This window comes from Neovison vison, chromosome 9 (genome assembly GCF_020171115.1).
Source record: "Neovison vison isolate M4711 chromosome 9, ASM_NN_V1, whole genome shotgun sequence".
NCBI classification, from domain to species: Eukaryota; Metazoa; Chordata; class Mammalia; order Carnivora; family Mustelidae; genus Neogale; species Neogale vison.
The window spans coordinates 34,744,199-34,764,089 of record NC_058099.1 but is presented as its reverse complement, the minus strand read 5'-3'; the positions used below and the strand labels follow the sequence as shown (position 1 = coordinate 34,764,089).

The 19,891-nt window shown below is 54.5% G+C and overlaps 1 protein-coding gene and 1 long non-coding RNA gene across 3 annotated transcripts in view; one reads left to right on the top strand and one right to left on the bottom strand.

The window, feature by feature from the left end:
* Positions 1-13,183, top strand: part of LOC122917460 — a 78,629-nt gene extending 65,446 nt beyond the window's left edge. Inside the window, exon 6 of the long non-coding RNA XR_006386395.1 lies at positions 11,940-13,183. This is a non-coding gene — a long non-coding RNA (uncharacterized LOC122917460). The remainder of the gene's footprint in view (positions 1-11,939) is intronic.
* Positions 1-19,891, bottom strand: part of PAX5 (paired box 5) — a 191,792-nt gene that overhangs the window by 3,005 nt on the left and 168,896 nt on the right. For both annotated transcript variants that reach the window (XM_044265343.1, XM_044265344.1), the window contains exon 9: positions 4,806-4,892. In XM_044265343.1, coding sequence (XP_044121278.1) covers positions 4,806-4,892 — 87 coding nt within the window. The remainder of the gene's footprint in view (positions 1-4,805; positions 4,893-19,891) is intronic.

Here is a 19,891-nt window from a genome sequence, read left to right as displayed (position 1 = left end):
TCAAGGACACCCTCATGCTAATAGCAACTACCCATGGAGAAGCATTTCTTCGGCCTCACACTGCTTTTTCACGTGTGTTGTCTCATCTTCTGCCTCCAGGACAGGCGAGTTAGCACATTAGCCTCCTCTCCTTGCCTCTCTGCCTCTTCCTGTGCTCCTTCCTGAACCCCTTCTGAGCTCAGCCTCCTCTGCAGCCTGGACCTGGGCCCCAACCATCTCTTTTACTGCTGCTTCCCCCACCCCGGGACGCCCCTGGATGGAGAGTCCCACATGGTCAGGCACTGGGCTCTGGCTCTTTCCTGTGTCTGTCTTCAGTCCCTGGTCGGTAGCTAGGCATGTGGCCTGTGCTCACAGCCAGGTCGGATGAGTAAATGCACGGCAGCACCCAGTAAACAGACAATAGCAGAGACCCCTGCCCATTTACTCATTTCTTTTCTGGCTCTGTTGGGGACAATAAGGAGCAATAATCACAAACATCACAGACCAATGTCCAGAGTCAGCAGAAGGATTAGAGCTCTGGGGAATACAAGATGCTTCTGGCTTGGAATATAAGAGGAGTCAGGTTTCCTGGAGGATGTGGGTTGGGCTGGGTTTGGAGGACAGGAAGAGACAGACATGGGGAGCCTGAGGTATGGAAGTCCATGGTGGCCTCTCTCCCCGTGGAGGCCCTCCTACCTGTGACCTCCAGACAGAGCCAGGGTGAGGGCCAGGCTGGGTTCCTCCCACTGTCTCCAGGCTTCATTCTGGGGCTACCTGCTTCAGACAAGGCCTCCAGGAAGCCTATGCTGTGCCCAAACTCCTCCCCAGGGATGAGAGAGTCTGGGGGGCTCAGGGAGACCAGCAGATTCTCAGAACTACAAAGCTTAGAGATGCCAGGCCATTGCCTCATTTTACAGGTGAGGACACGAGGCTCAACATAGAAAATCACATGCCCAAAGCCACAGGGCCTCTTAGTGCCACAGCCTAGCTCGCATCCAGGACTCTTCCCACCGTGGTGCAGTCCATGGTCTGTCTACCCAGTGCTGGGGGGCAGGGTTTATCCAGGTGGACAATGGTGAGGGCCCTGGTGGCCCCCAGACCATGCATGGGAATAGTGATCTGCTTATTTCCCTGGGGGAGTGGACTCATATTTATTCTGAAATCCCAGCCAAATCCAAACCAATTCTGGTGAGTCTCCCAGATACCATAGCTGAGCACCAAATCATGGACTCTTGGCTGAATCGCCCTGAACAAGTGGCTTAAATCTGAGTCTCCGTTTTCTCCTCTGTAAAAGGAGGTCATAATGGGTTCATATGAGGGCACCACAAGACAAGGATATGAAAATGTTTTGGAAATTGACATTCTTCTAAGCCACTTAGAGCCATTCACTCTTTCCATTTCCAAAACAATTCCATCAAGTAGAGATTAGCATTGTCCCCATGTAGCAGATGAAGAAGCCAAGGCAGAGAGACTGTAGGTTCCCCAAGATTACACAGCTCGTACATGATCTAGAGGGCAGGAGCAGGGAGGCACTGTAGCACCTGCCACTGGCCCTCCAAACCCAGTCCCAATGACTGCTTCTTCCCTTTGCCCCCCTGGGGAGGGAGTATGGCTCAGGCAGCAGGGACAGTGGAGGAGGAGAGGGAAATACCTCTCTGTGCTGATCTAGAAGGCAGAGACACCCATCCCATGCCAAGTGTTCCCAGAGATGGCTTTTCCTGCTGCCGCCTGTTACCTTCCTAGTTGGAGCCCTGGCACAGAGACACCTGTCAGCCAGCCTTCTCTGTCCTCTCTTCGGGGTTGGGGACAGCATTAGGGACAGTCCCCCATGGAGAGTCTGTGGTGCCAGCCCTACATCCTGCCTTAGAGAGGAATGTGCGTGCCTGTGCCCTGGGGGTGGGGGGTGGTCCTGCAGGCCTGGGCAGGGAAGAGGAGTGGAAAAACAGCAGGGACTTCCCCTCACCAAGGGCTCTCCAGGGGCAGCAAATGTAAGTCTCCTGGGAGGAACCCGGCTCAGCCTTCCCTTTTCCCACAGGCCACCACTCACCCCTGGCTCTGACTCATTCCCCTCCCAAAGCCTAATCTCTTGGCCAGTTTGTCTCCCAAAATAAAAAATGCCTGCATTTAGAAATGAAACCACCACCTTAGGAAGCACTGTGTCTTTCTAGTGCCCCTTAAACCTCCATCTAGAATAAACTTGTCCTTTTCTTCTGCCATTTTCCCCAATTTACAGTTTTATCAGTTTGTTCTTGACACAGTCATTCCAGGTTCCTGCTCACTCCCTCATCCCCTTACAGCAGGCCCCAAGCACACCCATTCTAATCCTAACTGACCCCTGCTTTCTTCCCCACCCCACCTGCCTCTGTGCCCCGCCGCCCAGGCTGGTCATTGTGCCCTGGCTGGGCCTTGTGTGGGCACCGTGCTGGCGGCTCCTGCAGAGGGGTCTCAAGGGGAGGGGAGTTCTCCTGAGAATTCAGTGCCCAGCCTCACTAGGGCAGCATTGCCCGTCCTAGCTTTGGGGGGTTTCTGGGAAGCGGAGAGCCAACTGGCCACAGCAGGAGGGCTCCCCAGCCCTGCTAGTGTGGCTGGGTGATGTTCCCCACCATGTCCCCCCACACCTGGTCCTCCTGGAGATTCTAGAAGCCCCGGTACCCCTTAATAAATTGGTTTTCTGCTTCAACCAGCCAGAGTGGATTCTGTGATTTGCAACCGAAAGCCTAACAGATAAATACAGTAACCTGGCTTTCAAAAATTGGTCAGAGCTGTTCTCATCACATACATGGTCTGAGTATTCAGGTCCCTCAAGGCTTCCTATGGAGGGACAAGGCCTCTTTTCTGGATGTCGTGCTGTTCAGACTTCATTGGTCAGGGAGAATAAGAGTACCACACCATACCCTGGTTATGAATATAAGCTCCGGGATCAGGGTAGCCGGAGTTTGAGTCCTCACTCTGCCACCTGCAGGCTGTGTGACTGCGGCTGAATTATATACCCTTTCTGAGCCCACTGTCTTGATCTGTATAATAGAGATAATAGGATGCACTCCCTTGGGCTGTTGAAATGATAAAATAAGGTAACCCACCTGAAGAGTCTTCCCCAGCGCCCACACAGTGAGCTGGTACTCATTTAGATGGACAGAGTTTTAGTTCTTCCTCCTCTCCATAGTGGCTCTGGCCCTCTTAAGGCACTGACCACCTCCCTACACAGACACCCTTGCCTGAGGCTCCCTGAGACAGAGTCCTTATCTTTCCCTACCAGGCACACACAGCCCATGCCTAACACCCAGGCATGTGAACTGCTTGCCCTCCAGCGTGAGCAGTGAAGGCCTCAGATGCCACCCAGCATGAGCTGGTGGCAAGCCTCCCCTTGCCATCCGCTTGGGCTCCAGATCCAGCCCTGTGCCCCTACCCCTCTGAAAGACTCTGGTTCAGGAGACTGTGGTTAGCCTTTGCCTCCTAAGACTGACAGCTAGGTTAACTCAGAAACCAGGGCCTCTCCAAGCAGTTGTTTCAGGAAAAGCATTAGGTAAATGGAGACATGGTTCAATACTTAGAATTGATTTTTACCAAAACCAAAAAAGAAGTCTACAGATCAGCCCATACAGGAGGCCAAAGTAGTAAGATCCCAATCATCTATAAAATGAAATCTAGGCTTAGGGACCAGGAGTAGTAACTGGAGTAATCATTCTTTATTCTACCCACAAGGTTTGCATGATCCGCCAGAAGGCTCTGGGCAGCTGGAGGCCCAAGTTCACCGATGGGTGGCAGCCAGGAGGTATGGTGTCTGTCACGTGTATGCCCTAGTCCTCTAATCACAGACCCATGACCTGGCAACTAGAGTCCAAAGGGACCAGGTTCTTGCTTTTTCAAAGTCTGTTTCCCAGTTCTAAAATAATACAGAATCCAGGAATTAATAGCTTCTACTTAACCTGGCTTTTCAAAGCCGGACAGACAAGCCTGGGTGATCTCTAAGGCGCATGCTGACTGTGTGGGAATTCCTCGGCTAACTGCTGGGGCAGGATCTGTGCCGCTGCTTGAAGCTCATTGGCTAGCTCTGCCCCCAGGTGGTGAGTGACATCTGTGAGCTCTGGCCCCCTGCTTAATGCTCCAGAACCTCCAGCTCCCATTATCATTCACCAGCTGGTTTCATGTCAGCTCTTTTTGGCCTTTTGAGGGCTGAGTTAGCCTGCTTGGTCTTTGCAGGGGCCCACATATCTCCGATGATATACACAGATCAGGCTGGCCCCAGCAATGGATAATCTGCCAGCCTGAGGCCTAGGTAGAGGTGGGGCACCAGCTGAGCTCGGAATGGCAGGACAAGGAAGGCCTTTGGACACAGGGCACTCGATTTCCCAATGGAGTTGGCTCTGCTGAAGTCCATGCAGACATCACTAATCAATCACTAAGCCTCAGAGTCCTTATCAAGACAGGTAGCCACTACTAATCAATCCAAGTTGGCCTCCTTGCTGCCTCTTAGAGATTTCTCACCAGAAGATTCAGTGATTCTTAAGAAATATGTTACTCACGGGCAGGCACTTTTTCTACACTTCCCCCCTTCCTTCAACACCTCTTTTTCTCTGTTTCCCTTCTCTGCCATTTTCCCTTATCTGCCAAAACATCCCAGGGAGGGAAGAGGGCTCTAGTGGAGCTGGAGCGGTGTTTACTGTCTGAAGCTCCCATCACAACTCCTGGCTAGCACATATCTGACGCAAGCTACCCACCCTGACTAAAGGACCAGACTGCAGGCTGTCAAGGGACCCTGGCCCAAAGAGAGTCCTAATGTGGCAGCTGATGGCCCTGGGGCCCCACAGGGTTCTACCAGTACTCACCGAGCAGCCCCGGGTTGGGGAACCTCCAGGAGTCGTTGTACGAGGGATACTGAGGGTGGCTGTAGGGGCTCCCGGAAAACTCACTCCCTGCATGTGGTGGGCGGAGAGAGAAACAGGAACCAAATGTCAGGTCAGGTTTGGAAAATGCCGATGGCATTTGTCTCTTACAGAAACGGCAGGTACTCTTCGTAACCAATAAAGGCCATTCTGGCCCCATGTTCCTATCAAGCAGACGGCTAAAACAGGCCTTGTGTTTCCCCCTGTAACATTTTCCTTAGCAGAGGGAGTATCAGCCTCTAACATGCATACCATGACACTACTGTGTGCCAGGTGTTCCCTGGGGATATCGGACCATTTTACAGGTGAGAAAACCGATGCCCAGGATTGCTCACAAAATGGTCTTGACCCAAGTTCGAAGCTGCAGACCGCCTGGCTCTCAGCCCTGACCGAGGCACTCCAGTGCCCCCAGTGTGGTTTCAGTTTCACTGCCCATGTGTTTCCTGAGTGGCTCTGGACTGAGAAGCCAAAGGTGACCTCGGTTCTAGTCTGGCCCTCTGTGTTGTGAATCGAGAAGGGGCTGCTCTCAGCGCCCTGGTCTACGGGGGAGGATGAGACAGATGCTCAGGTCCATGCCAGGAGAAGGCAGACGGCACTTGGCTGAGAAGGCTGGGGATCCCAGCAGAGGGAGTGTGTCGGGGCCTTCCAGGCATTGGGAAAGGGGCTGAGGTTTGCTGCTGGGATGCTCAGGCAGAAACTCTGAGCTGTGTCAGGGTAGGGATGGCGTTGGGGAAAGGTGGCGCAGTAGTAGGTCTTGAGGACGGCTCCCTCTGGCCCCAGACACAAGAAGCTGACGGGGCCCTGCTTCTTGTGTCTGGCACTTTCCCTGTGCTCTTTCTTCAGCCCCCAGAGAGCCTGTTTATCACCAGCCAGTCCTAGGAAAGGAGTCCAAAATTCCTGCCTGCAAACCTTGCTGTTTTGGCTCTGCCTGTCTCCTCCCTGTGCCTGGGGTTCCCAGAGCGCCTGGTTTGGACCTCACTTAGAGCAGACACAGCAATGCCTGGCCCGGTTGTGTTGGTAGCTGCCGGGTGAGAGGCTTTGTAAGCCACCCATAGAGCATGTGGCCCCTCCCTGGCAGTGGTGACAGGAGTTACACAGCCTCAGGAGACCACCCTCAGCCCAGACATGCTTCCATGCATTCCTCTCAAGGATGCCAAAGGGCAGGAGCCTCCAGAAGGACCAACCAGAAGGCAGGACCTGGAGCGCTGCTCTTTCCTCAGCATCCAGGCCCAGATGTAGGGTCCCTGGGGCTCCACCAGGTAGGGCAGAAACAATAAGGGATGCCCGAGGGGCCAGCTGCTCCCACCCCCTGGGCCCACCTGGCCCCCTCCCCATTTCTATAGGCAACCACAGGCGGAGCACATGCACACAGGCACGCACACACACACACATGCTCCTCCTCAGGCCTCTCTGGGGGCCACTCCCAGCCTGACAGGCTGAGCCTTCCAATTCTCTGTTTTTTATGCCTCAGTGGTCAGGGTGTCAGGTTCCGGCAGAGGGAGGGAGAGCATGGTGACAGAGCTGGGCCTCAGCAGCCCAGGCTCCGCATATCCATCAGTGCCTCCTCCTCCTCCTCCTAGGAGCCAGGGTGGGGGATCAGAGAGACCGAGCAGCCTGGAGAAGGGGGACAGCCACCCTCTTCTCAGGGCTCCGGGCTGCCCCATCAGAGGCACTTCCTGACAGCGTTGTGCCTGGGTCCAGGGCACCAGGCTATGCTGGCAAAGGTGGTCTCTGCTTTTCCTTCTAGCAACATCATGCCTGTCTGCCAGGCTCAGCTCCAAGGCCACCTCTTCCGGGAAGCCCCTTTGATCTCCATCCCCTCAGAAATGCACGTCTTGGATCCATTCAGTTGAAATTAACTGTGTGTTACCCACCCTGCACCTTCTACCACCTGGCCCCCAAACTGGCTACTTTTTTCTCTGGGAAGCCCCCTCTTTAGATGCACCCCGTTTCCCGCAGCATCCCACAGCACCTACATGGGAGTCTCCTGTGACGTGGGAGTGTCTGCCCCGCAGGTCCGGGTCTGTTTCCTCTTGGATCCTGTGTGCCAACCCCCACCCCCTGCGCTCCCCATGTAATGACACCCCATCCACAGCAGACAGTCGGGATCCGGGGAGAGCCTGTAGTCGCCTGCCTCTACCCAATATATGACACTACTGCACGTACGTCTGCATAGCTCCCTCCTTCACTTCCTTCTAGGCTTTGCTCCAGTTTCGTCTCCAGACCACCGAATTTAAAATGGAACCGTTCCGCCCCATCCTTCTTTCCTGCTTTATTTTCTTCCACAGAACTAACCATGACTCAACATCTCTTTTGTGCTTATCCTGTGAATTCTGCCTCCAGGATGATGGATGCTCCATGGGGGCAGGGAGTTCTGTCAAATTCACGTCCCCATCCCACTGTCTAGCACAGGGCCTGGCATCTAGCAGTCACTGAGAATGGTTTGTTGAATGAATGAAGAGGTGTGCCTCAGTCCTCCAGGGACACAGATGACGGCTCTCGCTGCTTCTGCTATGAGTACTGCGAGCCGGGGTTGTGTGGAACGCCTGCTGCATGCCAGGATTCAAACCGGTTTATCTGACCCACTAGTGGCTTCCTCTCACAACACCGTCCTGCTCCCCAGTGGAAAATGAGAGTCCCCGGGGACCCCGCCTGGTGAGCTGAGTGGGGACTTTGTGGGCATCCTCAGCCTGCCCTGGTAGAGTGAGCACTCGGGGTAAGGGCACCTTCCCCAGCCCGGGGCCCGAGGCTGACCTGTGGGAGTGGTCCAGCCACGTGCTGCACACAGGAGATGTGGGGAGGCCAGGTCCTCAGATACCAAGACGGCTGCTTGTCTAGAGACCTGGCCTAGTCCTGACCCCAAAGGTGGCCAGAAAGCCGCAGACTCTCCAGGTTCAAGCCCACAGGCTACCATTGAACCCAGCGGTCCCCAGGCAGTGAGGCACAGAGACTGGGAGCAACGTCCCTGGAGCCAGACCGTCCGGATTTAAATCCCGAGTGTGCTTCTTCCTAACTCTGTGACCTTGGGTGGATCATTCAGCCTCTCCGTGCCTCAGTATCTTCCTCAGTAGAGCAGGAGTAATTAACAGATCCCACTGCGTGTGGTCACTGTAAAGGCTGAATGGGTGACCATACACAGAGTGCCCAGCACACGGTGAACTCTCAGCAAATGTCAGCCATGACCATGACCTGATCACGCTCACCAAAGCTTCTCTGGCATTCAGAATCTAATCTAACCCTCCTGACAGTCCCATGAAGCTCACAAGATAGATGCAACTGTCTGCATTTTCTATGTGCAGAAATGGAGGCTCAGAAGGGTGGAGGGACTTCGAGGCTGCCCCCCCCCAAGCTCAGGACCCTCTGCCTATGTGACCCTGCCTTCCCATCTCAGGCCTCTCTGTCTCCTCCTTTTTTTCCCAACAGTCCCTTCTTGTCAGCTGAGCTTGGATTTCACTTCTCCCAGGCCATCTCCCCTGCTTCAGTTCCCCACACTCATGACACCCAAGGAACACTCACCTTCTTAGAAAAATGAATCCTGTCCAACTGAGAGAAGGTCTGGGGAAAGCACTGGGGGGACTTTCTGGGGCTCCTGGGAGCCTGGGAGCCAGGAGAGACAGGATTTTGATAGGCAGAGGGAGCCAGTCTCTCCCAAGCACAAGCAAAGGGCTGCGCGGGACTGGTCAGAGTGGGACCACCTGCATGTCCAGGTCATTGTGAGGCCTGGCAGAGGCATGCCCCAGAGCAGAACTGGGGGGCAAGAATATCACGCTTTTCTCCCAGTAGAGCTGGGACCCAGGGGAGCCTAGGGAGTGCCGGGATCTGGAGCACGGGCTGGAGAAGGTGAGCCTGTGGTCAGGGAAACCAGCCAGGTGACTGCTGCTACAGTCCGAGCAGGAGGGGACAGGGGCCTGGGAGACAACGTTCGATGCTCTCCAGGGCGGGAAATGGAAGCCCCTCTTCGGGCTCATTGTCAGGACCCCCTGCAGTACTGCTAGCTGGCCTGACACAGCGACCACACAGTAAACCCCTTCCCAGATGGGAGTCACATTCGAGGTGAGCACAGCTCAATGCAAAAACCTGTGGGATCGCTGTGGCACACACCTGGAACTAATGGAACATCGTGTCTGCGGCACTCACAGACCAGGATGAACTCTTGGTCTAAAAAATAGGTAAACACCTTCTCTTATAACCACCCAGCACAGAGGACAGCATGAGCCCCTTGTTTCTGTCCACTAACCGATCCATGCTTTTGGCATCTCTCGAAAACACCAGCCCCTTAAGCTGGACAGCCTTTTCTTTGTGCATTAATAGAAAAGTTTCTGTGAGGCAGACTGGGATGCCAGCCCAGTCTGGGCAGCTGTCACTCAATGGACAGGGAGGCTGTCATCTGGAAGGCACGGCACATGGGCCCTCCTCAGAGACAGCTCCCGGGCTGTCTGGAGTTGGCCACATATGGGCCCCTAGGGACTGTCACCAACAGAACATGTCATCATTGTCTCCATCCCCAGCCTCCTGGGAGGGAGCAGTCCCGAGGGGAAACCAGGACTGCAGTGAGAGCAGATCTGGAGCCAGCACTGCCGGTGCCCCCCCATATGATGCTGTGGGAGCAGAAAGCAGGGAGGGGTCCGGGAAGGCGCGCCCGCGGATGGGTGTGGGCGTTCCTGGGGAAGGGCTGGGCACGGCAAGGGCTCTGCACTCAGTCCTCCGCCTACTGGCTGTGTGGCCTTGAGTGAGTGAGTGAATTTCTCCTGGGCAGTCTCTTCATCTTGAATATGGACCCACACATAGGATTGGTGAGGGGGAGAAGAGAACTCCCCTCTCACTCTACCCAGGACGCTGAGGATGCAGGAGAGAGGGGGAGGAGGAAGCACCTCTTCTAAAACCTGCGGAAGCCCCAAAAGGGTTTGTCCAGCTTTCACTGAGTTCTTGGATGTGCAGATACGCACTGGGTTTAGGAGTAGAGTTTTAGAGGCCAAAGCGCTGTGTGTAGGAAAGGCCCTGGGTCCTGGGCAGTTCTGTTCCGGGGAGGAGAAAAGGGCAGCGGCGGGAGCTGTGAGCAGCCTCTGTGTGGGGAGGGTGGGGGGTGAGGGACATTTACATGGGTGTCAAGATTCTCATTTTAAGTTGTTCCTCCCAGGGGCTGTAACCAACCACCATCTCAGATACATTCGGTAAAACGGACTCGGTTGGTGTTTTCTTCCTACGGGGGAGTCACGTTCGGTGGCTGAGTGCAGGGGCTGGGCAGCCAGCAGGGCAGAGATGAAAACATGTGGTCCAAGAGCAGCAGAGCCCACAGAGCCTGAGCGCTGGGTTATGTCCGGGAGCCTCCCCTGGCCACGTGGCAGCAATCTTGGGGAGGACAAATGACTTTTCCCTGAGGCAGGGAACAAGAGTTTGAGTCCAGCTTACTCGAGCTCAAGGTCCAGAAAGTCCCAGCTGGCCGTGGTGGGCACTCTGCACTGGGTAGAGGAGAGCTGGGGAGCAAGTGTATGAGCTAAAGCCAGGAGTTGGGACCAGGCAGATGGGACACGATGGGACCCAGGGGCACAGGAGACAGACTCCCTGCTCCTCGGCGGCCGGCAGCATGGCCCAAGAACAGAGGGATGGCCCTCTTGCAGGCTCGTTCCAGGGCTATAGTCACAGGTGAGCTCCACCGTTCAGTCCTACCCAGAGCTGTCTACTGGGGAGAAGACAACAAAAAATGGCCTTTGGAGTCAGACCCATGGTCCTGGCCAGACTCTGTCAGTCATAGGCTGGGTGGCCTTGGGTGCATGAATTTACCTCTTAAGCCTCAGTTTTCTTGTCTGTAAAATGGAGGGGAAGGAAAACTCTACTTTTGAAGCTTGTGAAGATCACAGGATTTACCAGTTACAGATCTTTGCAAGCCCTCGTGTGGGGAGGACTTGGTGCCTTCTCACCAATGATGGTAGAGAAAACGTTTTCTTTCCTGCTCCCAGCCCAGACCCTCTGACCACCGCCTTGACTGCTGAGAGAGGCCCCTGACTCACAACTTGAAGGTTCTTCCGAAGCCACTAAACAGAATAAAGCTGAGGAACGTGTGTTCTTTCCTTGAAGACTCAGGAAGAAATCAGAGGCTTAAGAAATTTAGGATAAAGGGTGGATTTCCCCAGAACAGTGATGTCTTCTCAATATACAAAAACAAGTGGTAAAGATCAATGAGGTCACTAGAAAGGACCGATTAAAATGAAAAGTTTTTTTTTTTAATTTTAAGGCAGCTTTCCTGGAGATTCCAGGGCCAGGAAAATTGTCAGAAATCAGAGCTGTTGTGTTTCTCCTTTGCTAAAAGCTCAGAGATGGCAAGAAAGTCGAAGTTTCTAAAATTCTCAGAAGTGACAGGTAAACCGGCTCAGTGTAGCTCTTAATTAACCCAAAACGACACCTGCCAGATGATGGGGATTTGCAGCGCTCGCCGGGGGCCGACCCCATCTGCAGATGGTGGGCTCCCACCTCTGCTCGAGACCTTGGCCGGCTGTAATTAACATACGGAAAGTCTTTCAAAGTGACTTCGCAGCCAAGTTCTATTTCTGAAGGATTGAAGCTGGGCTTAGAGAGAGAAGCTTTGCAGAGAAGCAGGAGGAGGAAGGAAAGATGGGAAAAGGACCGTGAGATTTTCTCCACCTCCTCCCCATCGCCCTGGAGAACCTCGTGACGTGCCACGGCTTGGGGTCAGTGGGTAGTCTGCACACGTGGCCGTCTGTAGCTAGAGAGATGACAACTACAGCACGCCACACAAGACCCAGCTTTCAAATGTAGAGATATTAGGTACAACTGTATATGCATTATATTACTGTTTTAGGTGTTACAGGTATAACATACATGTATATAGATGCATACGTGTTCACAGACATATACATATAAACACATGTATACATGGATGTGCGTCGGGGTGGTGCGTGCCCACACCAGATTCTGGGCTTCTGTCAAAGCCTCTTTGAGTGACTTCGATCATGCCCCTTCCCCTATGACTGTTTTCTCATGTGTAAAGTGTGTACGGCAGAGATTCGAACAGCCTCAAACGTTTTCCAGCACTAATGCTCTCCTCTTTCCTACCCTCAGTGCACCCAACTCCCAAATGGGACCCCTGGAAGGCCAACACTTCTCAGTCTCCCTCTCTCCGGAACAAGACCTTCGTGGGCTCCTAACAGGGAGAGGAAAACCCGAGCAAACTCTGTAAAGGTCAGCCCTGTCAACCCAGACAACCTGGCACACGGCATCGATCCCTTCCTGGGAAAAACCTCTTCTCCTACCAGCTCAAGCCAGCCACGAAGGCCTTCAGAAAAACAAAGAAGAGAAAAACCGAGAGAGAGGGCAAGAGTGAGGGAGTGAATGCAGAATGTGTCTCTTTTCTGCTTCTCGAGAGAGCCATGGGCTTCACAGCTGGACGGCGGTGCTGGCTGGGCCCCTGTGAGCCTGGGCTCTGCTGTTTACTGGCTGTGAGGCAGCTGTGGACCTTAACTTGGTCCCCTGGAGACAGGACCCCGTGGGGTCTTCAGCCCAATTCCTGCTGTCTCCAACCATGGGACTGGAACACAAGAACCCTACAGGGAACCCAAGGGAAACAACCCCATTGTCACATTTACAACACATCCACTGTGGGCTCCAGGGCCCATCAGACCCCACCAGCTGGCCGTCCATCAGAGGCAAGAACTGGGGCCTTCAAGCCACCTGAAGCCAACCAAAATATATTAATGGTCAGCCCAGTGTTTCCAAGGGGCAAGGGTGTCATCAGCCACAAGCGAGTTGTGACTATTATCCCCCGAGGCTGGCTTCCCATCTTTCTGTACCAGTCTGGCCCCTGTAGAGATTTCCACTGGAGACCCCGGCTATGCTGTGGCACTTTTTGAGCAGTCCTGGTTCCATTTTAATCTGTCCTCCTGCTGTGGTATTATTCCAAAGTCCCGTTCCGATGTCCTCATCTACACCCACAGCGAACAAGACAACGGGCAATGTACAAATGGCTCTCGCAGCCTCACTGTGGCGCAAGACAAGCCTGATTCGTGCGTATGTGTGTGGGGCGAGGGAGTCCCAGGTCTCTGGTGTGCCTCCCTCTGGGAGTGCCCACACGCAGCACAGTTGAGAGGAACAAGCCTGTGAGGCAGGGACCAGAAGCCCCGCTGTGCCATCCAAGCACCTGCAGGGTCTGGTCCCGGCGAGTTCTGAGCCGCACCTCCCATAGCCCCCTGCCCCAAAGGCCAACGGCCCTTGCCCACCCACATGCTCCATGGGGCCCCTCTCCAACCACGTATGCTGTTCCTTTCATCTGAAATGCCACCTTCGGGGCGCCTGGGTGGCTCAGTGGATTAAGCCGCTGCCTTCAGCTCAGGTCATGATCTCGGGGTCCTGGGATCGAGTCCCGCATCGGGCTCTCTGCTCAGCGGGGAGCCTGCTTCCCTCTCTCTCTGCCTGCCTCTCCATCTACTTGTGATTTCTCTCTGTCAAATAAATACATAAAATCTTTAAAAAAAAAATTGAAATGCCACCTTCCTCTTCCTCCTCATGTCCAATCTCCCAACTTGTCAAGACCCAGCTCAAATATTGTTTTCTGGATCGCACATCCCATTCCCCCACCTTCCCCTGAGCCCTCAGCCCCATGGCGCAGAGCGCCTCCTGTTCAGACTTTGGGGGGCGGGTAGTTGTGACCTCATCTCCATTCCTCTTGCTGAGTCTCCTCCTTGAGGGTGGGAACCAAGAAGTATCCATGTGTGACCAACAGCTCTCACTGCTTGGCCCGCCCCTTCCAGTGTCAGACGGAAACTGATCATGAGATCATGCTGGAAAAGCGTTTCTGAAACTCTGGTTCTTGATCTTTGATAGAAGCATGAGACAGAGACCAAGAGGGGCAGCAAAACACACTGAGAGGGGAAGGGCGGAGTCCGCAGCAAGGACCGGGGTACGGGTCCCGCAGGAGGAAAGGCAGGTGGCACAGTTGCTGTCTGAGTGGCCAGGCCCCCCCTAGGCCTTGCTAGGCTGCTCTGACACACAATGACAGCACCAAGCCCGGCTCACTGAAACAGAGTTTAAGAGAAGTTTCCATCATTGTGGTTTTGCTTTTGTGTTCTTAAAAAGCGCCAGCAAAACCCACTGATAGTTCTAGCTCAAAGAGAGCTCGACCCTACACTGTTCCTTGGGGGCCGCAGCAGGGATGGAGAAGTGGGAAGGGTTATTTCCTTACCACCCACGTGGCCATCAGAAGATGCTCAGTCTGGAAACCTGAAGGTTTTCCTTGAGTGACCTTGCCAGAAGCCCCCATTCGGGACCTAAACTGCTAGGCTCCCACACAGTTCAGTTGGAGTAACACTGAAATGTATTCCCAAGAGAATCCAGCTCACACACCAGTGATGGACATCTAATAAATGCACCAGGGTTTCGGTAATCTACTCAATTCGGCATTCACAGGGGCCCTAACTCCATTCAGAGCTCTGTGCTAGGCCTTCCAAAAGGGTCTCAGGCTCTGGATCTCCAGGAACGCCCTTCATCTCAGGGGTTTTTAGACCAAGAGTTAGAGATTCAGGTATGAGAAAAGGGTGAGGCATGTTTGGAAGCAGAGAGGAAGTTAGAATTTAGTCTAGCTGGGGTATCCGGGAGGACTTCTTGTAGGAAGAGGCTGAACTGGGGGCCTCAGTGAACATTCGAGCTTCATCATTGAGGGGGTTCCTGAACCCTGTCCCTGTGCCCCTCCTGCCAGCCCTGGCTACATTCAGAGAGTCCAAACATGTGCCCCTGTCGCCTGGGAAGGGAACCTGGGGACAAGGTCTCCAGCCCCTCCCAAGCAGGAGGCCAGTTTAGCAGCACCTGGTGGGTCCTGGCTGGGACGGGTCACAGAGCCCAGCAGTGCAACGGCTAACACAGCACACTGCCCAATAAACCCGGAAACTCTTTAACAGGTCGAAACCACGACGTGATTTTTGCAAGTAATTGTGAAGCGGGGAGCCTGAGGCTCTACATGGACAGCGGCTGCAGTGATGGTAAGTGAGGCGATGGGGAGCCTGGGGGCTGTGGCCTGTGACTCCCTGTATAAGCCCCTCAGCCACGTAGCCAAGCGGCCCCGGAGAAGTCACTTTACCTCTCGGAACCTGCGTTCCTTGGGTACAATGTGGAATTACAAGGCTCTTGGGACTCAATGCTATTGAAGTCCTGTGTGAATGAGAATGTGCTCTACAACAAACATAGGGCTCTACAAACGTAGAGCTCTTCGGTGCTTGACTCAGTCCTTGGCACACAGTGCGTGCTCTGTGTGATTGCTGGAAAAGTGAAGGCACTTGAGCTTTTTTTTTTTAATGAAAACTGTATTTTTAGGTAGTTTCCTCATATTTCAACAAGTGTCCTAAATGCTTGGTTGTAGAGAGAAACTTAAGCTAGGAGTTAGGCCCCTGATCTCATTCTGTCTCCACCACAGTGTGACAGTGTGACCTTGAACATGTCTCTTTCAGGTTCACACAGCCTCAGTTTCCCCAGATGAACAATGGTGGGGTGGAAAGGAGATAAGATTGGGTTCCAGTCTTTCTGCCACTAAATACTTTTTCATCCCGGACTCCTGTCCAAAGGCCCTTTGCTTACTTGAATGGCGAATCTAATGCCACGCCCCTTTAAAGTATTCTGTGAGGCCTTTTTGGAGACAGATCGACCATTTCCACCAGGCTGACTGTAAAGCCCTTCTTTCTGGCTCCCAGACTCAAAAAGTGGCTCCAGCCTCGTCCAGCTCAGGGGGTTGCCCTCTAGCCTCTGAGCACATTCCCAGAGGCTTCAGGGACTCTGTCTCTCAGCCCAACTTCAGCCCAAAGCAGACTTACTTTTCTGTGGCCTAGACCTTGGCCTGTCCCTGAGAACAGCCAGGGGTCCTCCTCAGAAGAAATCGCCTCCCCCTGCTGGGGCCCAGCGCAGTGCAGCGGCCCACGCGTCCTGCCGCTGACTAATGAGAGGGAGGTGATCGTGTCATACCTTGCTGGGAAGTCACGGTGCTAGTCCCGACCCGAGCCTCCTGCCATCAAATTTTAATGCCGCCGCGGACATATTTATGGAAAGCCTCACCAAGTGTTTGCGAGGACACCAGACAAGATTTACCTCCACAATTACTACCACGACGCACCGGCTTTGCTGTGTGCTGGGAACCCAGTAGCCCAGAGGCGCTGAGCACCAGTGCGCCGGGAGGAGTCCGCTCAATTCCACGCACCTTGCCTACCCCCAGCACGCGGGGCCTGCGGCCTGGGGCGGCAGAGATGAATCAGACAGCCTGCAGTCTGCGGGAGGGGGCAGCGCACACATAAATTACACGGATCCTGGGTGGCTGGGGACCCGTTGGGGGGATACAGGTAAAGAGGCAGGCGAGGCAGAAGAAGGGGAGGGGAGTTCTTTCTCTCTCAGAGTCCGGGTGAAGAACCCAGCCAAAGCCCAGGGCTCTGAGGGGCCACTCAGCTGCTTCACCTCTCCCGGTTGCTTTTCTGCTCCCCAGACTCGCTTTTATCCACCGCCCCCCACCCCATGCTGGCCTCCAGACTCCACAGCCCCCTCCTCCAGTACCTGCGCCCCCCTCCCAGCCTCTCCTCTGCCCAGGAATGAGAGGCAGCCTCCCGGCTCTTCACCCTTCCTCACCGGCTCAACACACACCTTTCTCTTTAAGGTGCGTTGCTTTCCCAGGGCAGAGCTGCCCTCGTGCAGGAATAATGGGCAGTGACCCAGCCAGGAGTCCTCAAACCTTGCGGCCTGTTAGCACCATCTGGGGAGTTCTGGAAAACCCAGAAGACCAGGTCACACCCCATCCTGGTTACACTGGAATCTCTGGGCTGGGGCCAGATGTAAATATGTGTCCGTGCTTGGGCGGTGACTGCTGTGTGCAACGAGGTCGAGAACCCATGGTGGCTACTCGAGGGCAGCCGCATCAGCACCGCTGGGAAGCTCGTTAAAATGCAGCACCCTGGGCCCCGCTCCGGGCTCACGGAACCACAGTCTACTCTAGAAGACGATCCCCAGGTGGCTTGTCTGCAGTGGAGTCTGAGAGACCCTGCCAACACACAAAGGAGTTTCCCAGCATCCTCAGGGGCACTCTAGTGTCTGGTCCCCAGCTCCTAAGGAGGCCAACCGCTAAGAACCTGCAGAAGGGCCCGCTGGTGTGGGTGAACACAAAGCGGGTCATAAGCAGCCACCATCATGCCTTGGCAAGCTGGTCGGGTGCTCGTTCTGTGCAGGGAGCTGAGTCAGGACCTCCCCTTGGGCCCTTCCTCACAACTCCAAGAACCAGGAGGTAGTCTCTACTGTAAACTCACCACAGCGAAGCCAGTGACTAGGTCAGCCCTGAAATTAGCTGTGCCGATAGAGATCTCTTTCTTAAATCCACTGACATGTCCACCCATGTCCTCTGTGACCAGCCCAGAGACCTGCTGAGAGGCAGCTTTGTGGGGAACAACCTAGGGCCATGGGGGAGGAGTGGAGATGTCTTTGGGAGCCCAGGAAGGAAGAGTGGAAAAGCCTCCTAAGGGAGCAAATGCAGGGCTGGATGGGGGAGAACTACAGGCATGCTGGGGAGGCCGGCCTGTGTCCATCTGGATGTGAGGCGCCCAGCAGATAGTCTATGTCCTTATTTATACACTAGATATTGACTGAGGGCCCACTGAGTACCTGGCACTGTTCTAGACACTAAGGATACAACCATGAACAAAACAGACGAAAGACCTTGCCCTCACAGAGCTCGTATTCTAATGCTGTACAGACAATAAACAAAACAAGAATACAGCATATAGCATATATTAAGGAAAAAAATGTAAAGTGGTGAAATTTTAGATAGAGTGAGTAGGGATGGCTTCACCAAAAATGTAACTTTTGAATAACAAGCTAACGGGAAGTTGAGAATCAGCTATGTGACCATCTGTGGGAAGAGCTCTCCAAGCAGAAGGATCAGTAAATGCAAAGGCCCTGAGGCACGAGTGTAGGCGGTGTGTTGGGAGACCAGTGAGGTCTGTATGGATGCAGAGGAGAGTGAAGGGGAGCAGGCAGAAGATGAGGTCAAGGAAGGAAGTGGGAAAGGGGAGATGATATAGGACTTGGGCCTCTACTCTAAGTGAGCAAAACGGGGACATGTCCTGACTCAGATTTTGACTCAGCCGCTGTGTTGAGAATGGACTGTGCTGAGAATGGCCGTGGAGAGGGCGGTAAGGAGGCTATTTGCAAATATCCTAAAAGACTGACCTATCTACAGGGTGGTCCTCTCTGGCCATTTGGAGTCTAACGTCACGAGGTTGAGAGGAGCCAGGCTGTGTGGCCATGGAAGCAGATGGTCAGCTGGCCAAGGCCAAGGCTACCTGTGGAAGGAGGCTAGATGTAGGCCACTGGGTGGAAGGGAAAGTACCTGGCTCTCTAGAACATCAGGCCAGCCTCTTCCTCTCACTGAGTCTCCAACAAAGGTGATAACCAAGGGTCCCCACAGGGTTGTGATGAGGATTCCAGGAGAGTATGCACATACCAAGGACCAACGGTGGGTAAACTGAGAAAGGAGGTGGTTGCTGGAAGTGCCCTGGCCCTGTACTGCCACAGACCAGGAACGCAGCGGGGCGCTGCCCCCCAATTCTCCACTAGGGGGAGCCTGGGCAATTCTTCCTAGAGCAGAAATGCAGTTTGCCGGCAGCCATCCGGTCTCACCCAGGGAATTTCAGACATCTCCAGGGTGGCCTTCTAGGGTGGGAATGGACGTGCCCCTGAGCAGTCCTCATCGTGTCTGGGACCTTCTTTTCAAGAGCCCACGAGCAGCAATTGAGAGATCAGTACATAGACCCCTAATTTTCCATGGGGCTCATGACCTGGGCCCCAAATAAGCAAACCAAAGACGAGGTGGAAAGGCAAAGCCACAGATGGCTGAAGGCGTACAGTCTGAGGCCCACAAGCTAGATGACTTTTAGCTCACCCAAGCACACACCTGCACGTTTTTCTCATCTCGTGATCCACCTGTTATTAAATGTGGCTTCTAAATCTTTCCTGAGCATCTGCTCTGTGCACGGCTCTGTGCTGAGCCAGGGGTGGGGCTGCCACGCCCCACCCCTCCACTCGGGCTCATGAGCCCTCTTCTGCCCCCAGACAGCCAGGAGCCAGCTGGGGTCTGGGATTTCTCAGGGCCTCTTTTACCTCTGCATTTCTCTGAAGGCTCAAAGGCCCAATGAGAGAGTCCCTTCAAATAGACAAAGGGGCAGGGCCGCCATGTAGGAAGGAGCGGGCTGTTCACTGAGTAAGAGCCACCGGCGGATCCGCCGAGTGGGGACTGAAATCCACCCTGCATCCCGGCGTGGGGCTGCATCTGGCTCACAGGGAGGAAGGGGCAAGCGCCTGAGAAACAGCATGGGGGAACCCAAGGCTTGCGGCTCCCCCCCTTCCTCCTGCAGCAGCTCCTTCATTCTGCTGTCACGGATCAGGAGGGGAACATAAGGATGGATGCAGACAGTCCACCCAGCTTCTCTTCCTTCAGGCCACACTTCTTCAGCCCCGAGGAGGTGCCAGGCACAGTACGGTCCCCTGCACAGTGGTGCTGTCCTGCTTCTCTCAGAAGCTGAGCTGCTCTCAGGGTCCTGTACCTTCTCCTGTTAAAAGGGCTCTTGAGCAGGCGAGACGGGACTCTGCTCTGGCCCTGCAACTTGGGTGAGGTACTACTCTGCGTGAGCTGGGGCCTCAGCCGCCCCCTCCGTGAAACGGGAAGATCAACGGCAACCTGGTAGGGTCACTGGGAAGGGCATGTGGGTTGGGGTGACCAGCATACAGAGGCTCTCACGAGATGGCATCTACTGTTAGACAGCAGGGCCTTCTGCCTCTCAGCCTCCCGACAGCCCTGTGAGGAAAATCCTAGATGCCCCACTCCAAAGACGCAGAGCCTGCGGTCCAGAGAGGGGAATGAGACTTCCCCCACAGAGGATGGTAAGCTCGGAGGCAGGACGGAGGCCCAGGGGCGCAGAATCCCAGTCTAGGGCACCCTGCCCACAGCACACACTGTCTAGCCTCCCCCAGTTCTCCATTATGGCTGAAGGAATTCCATG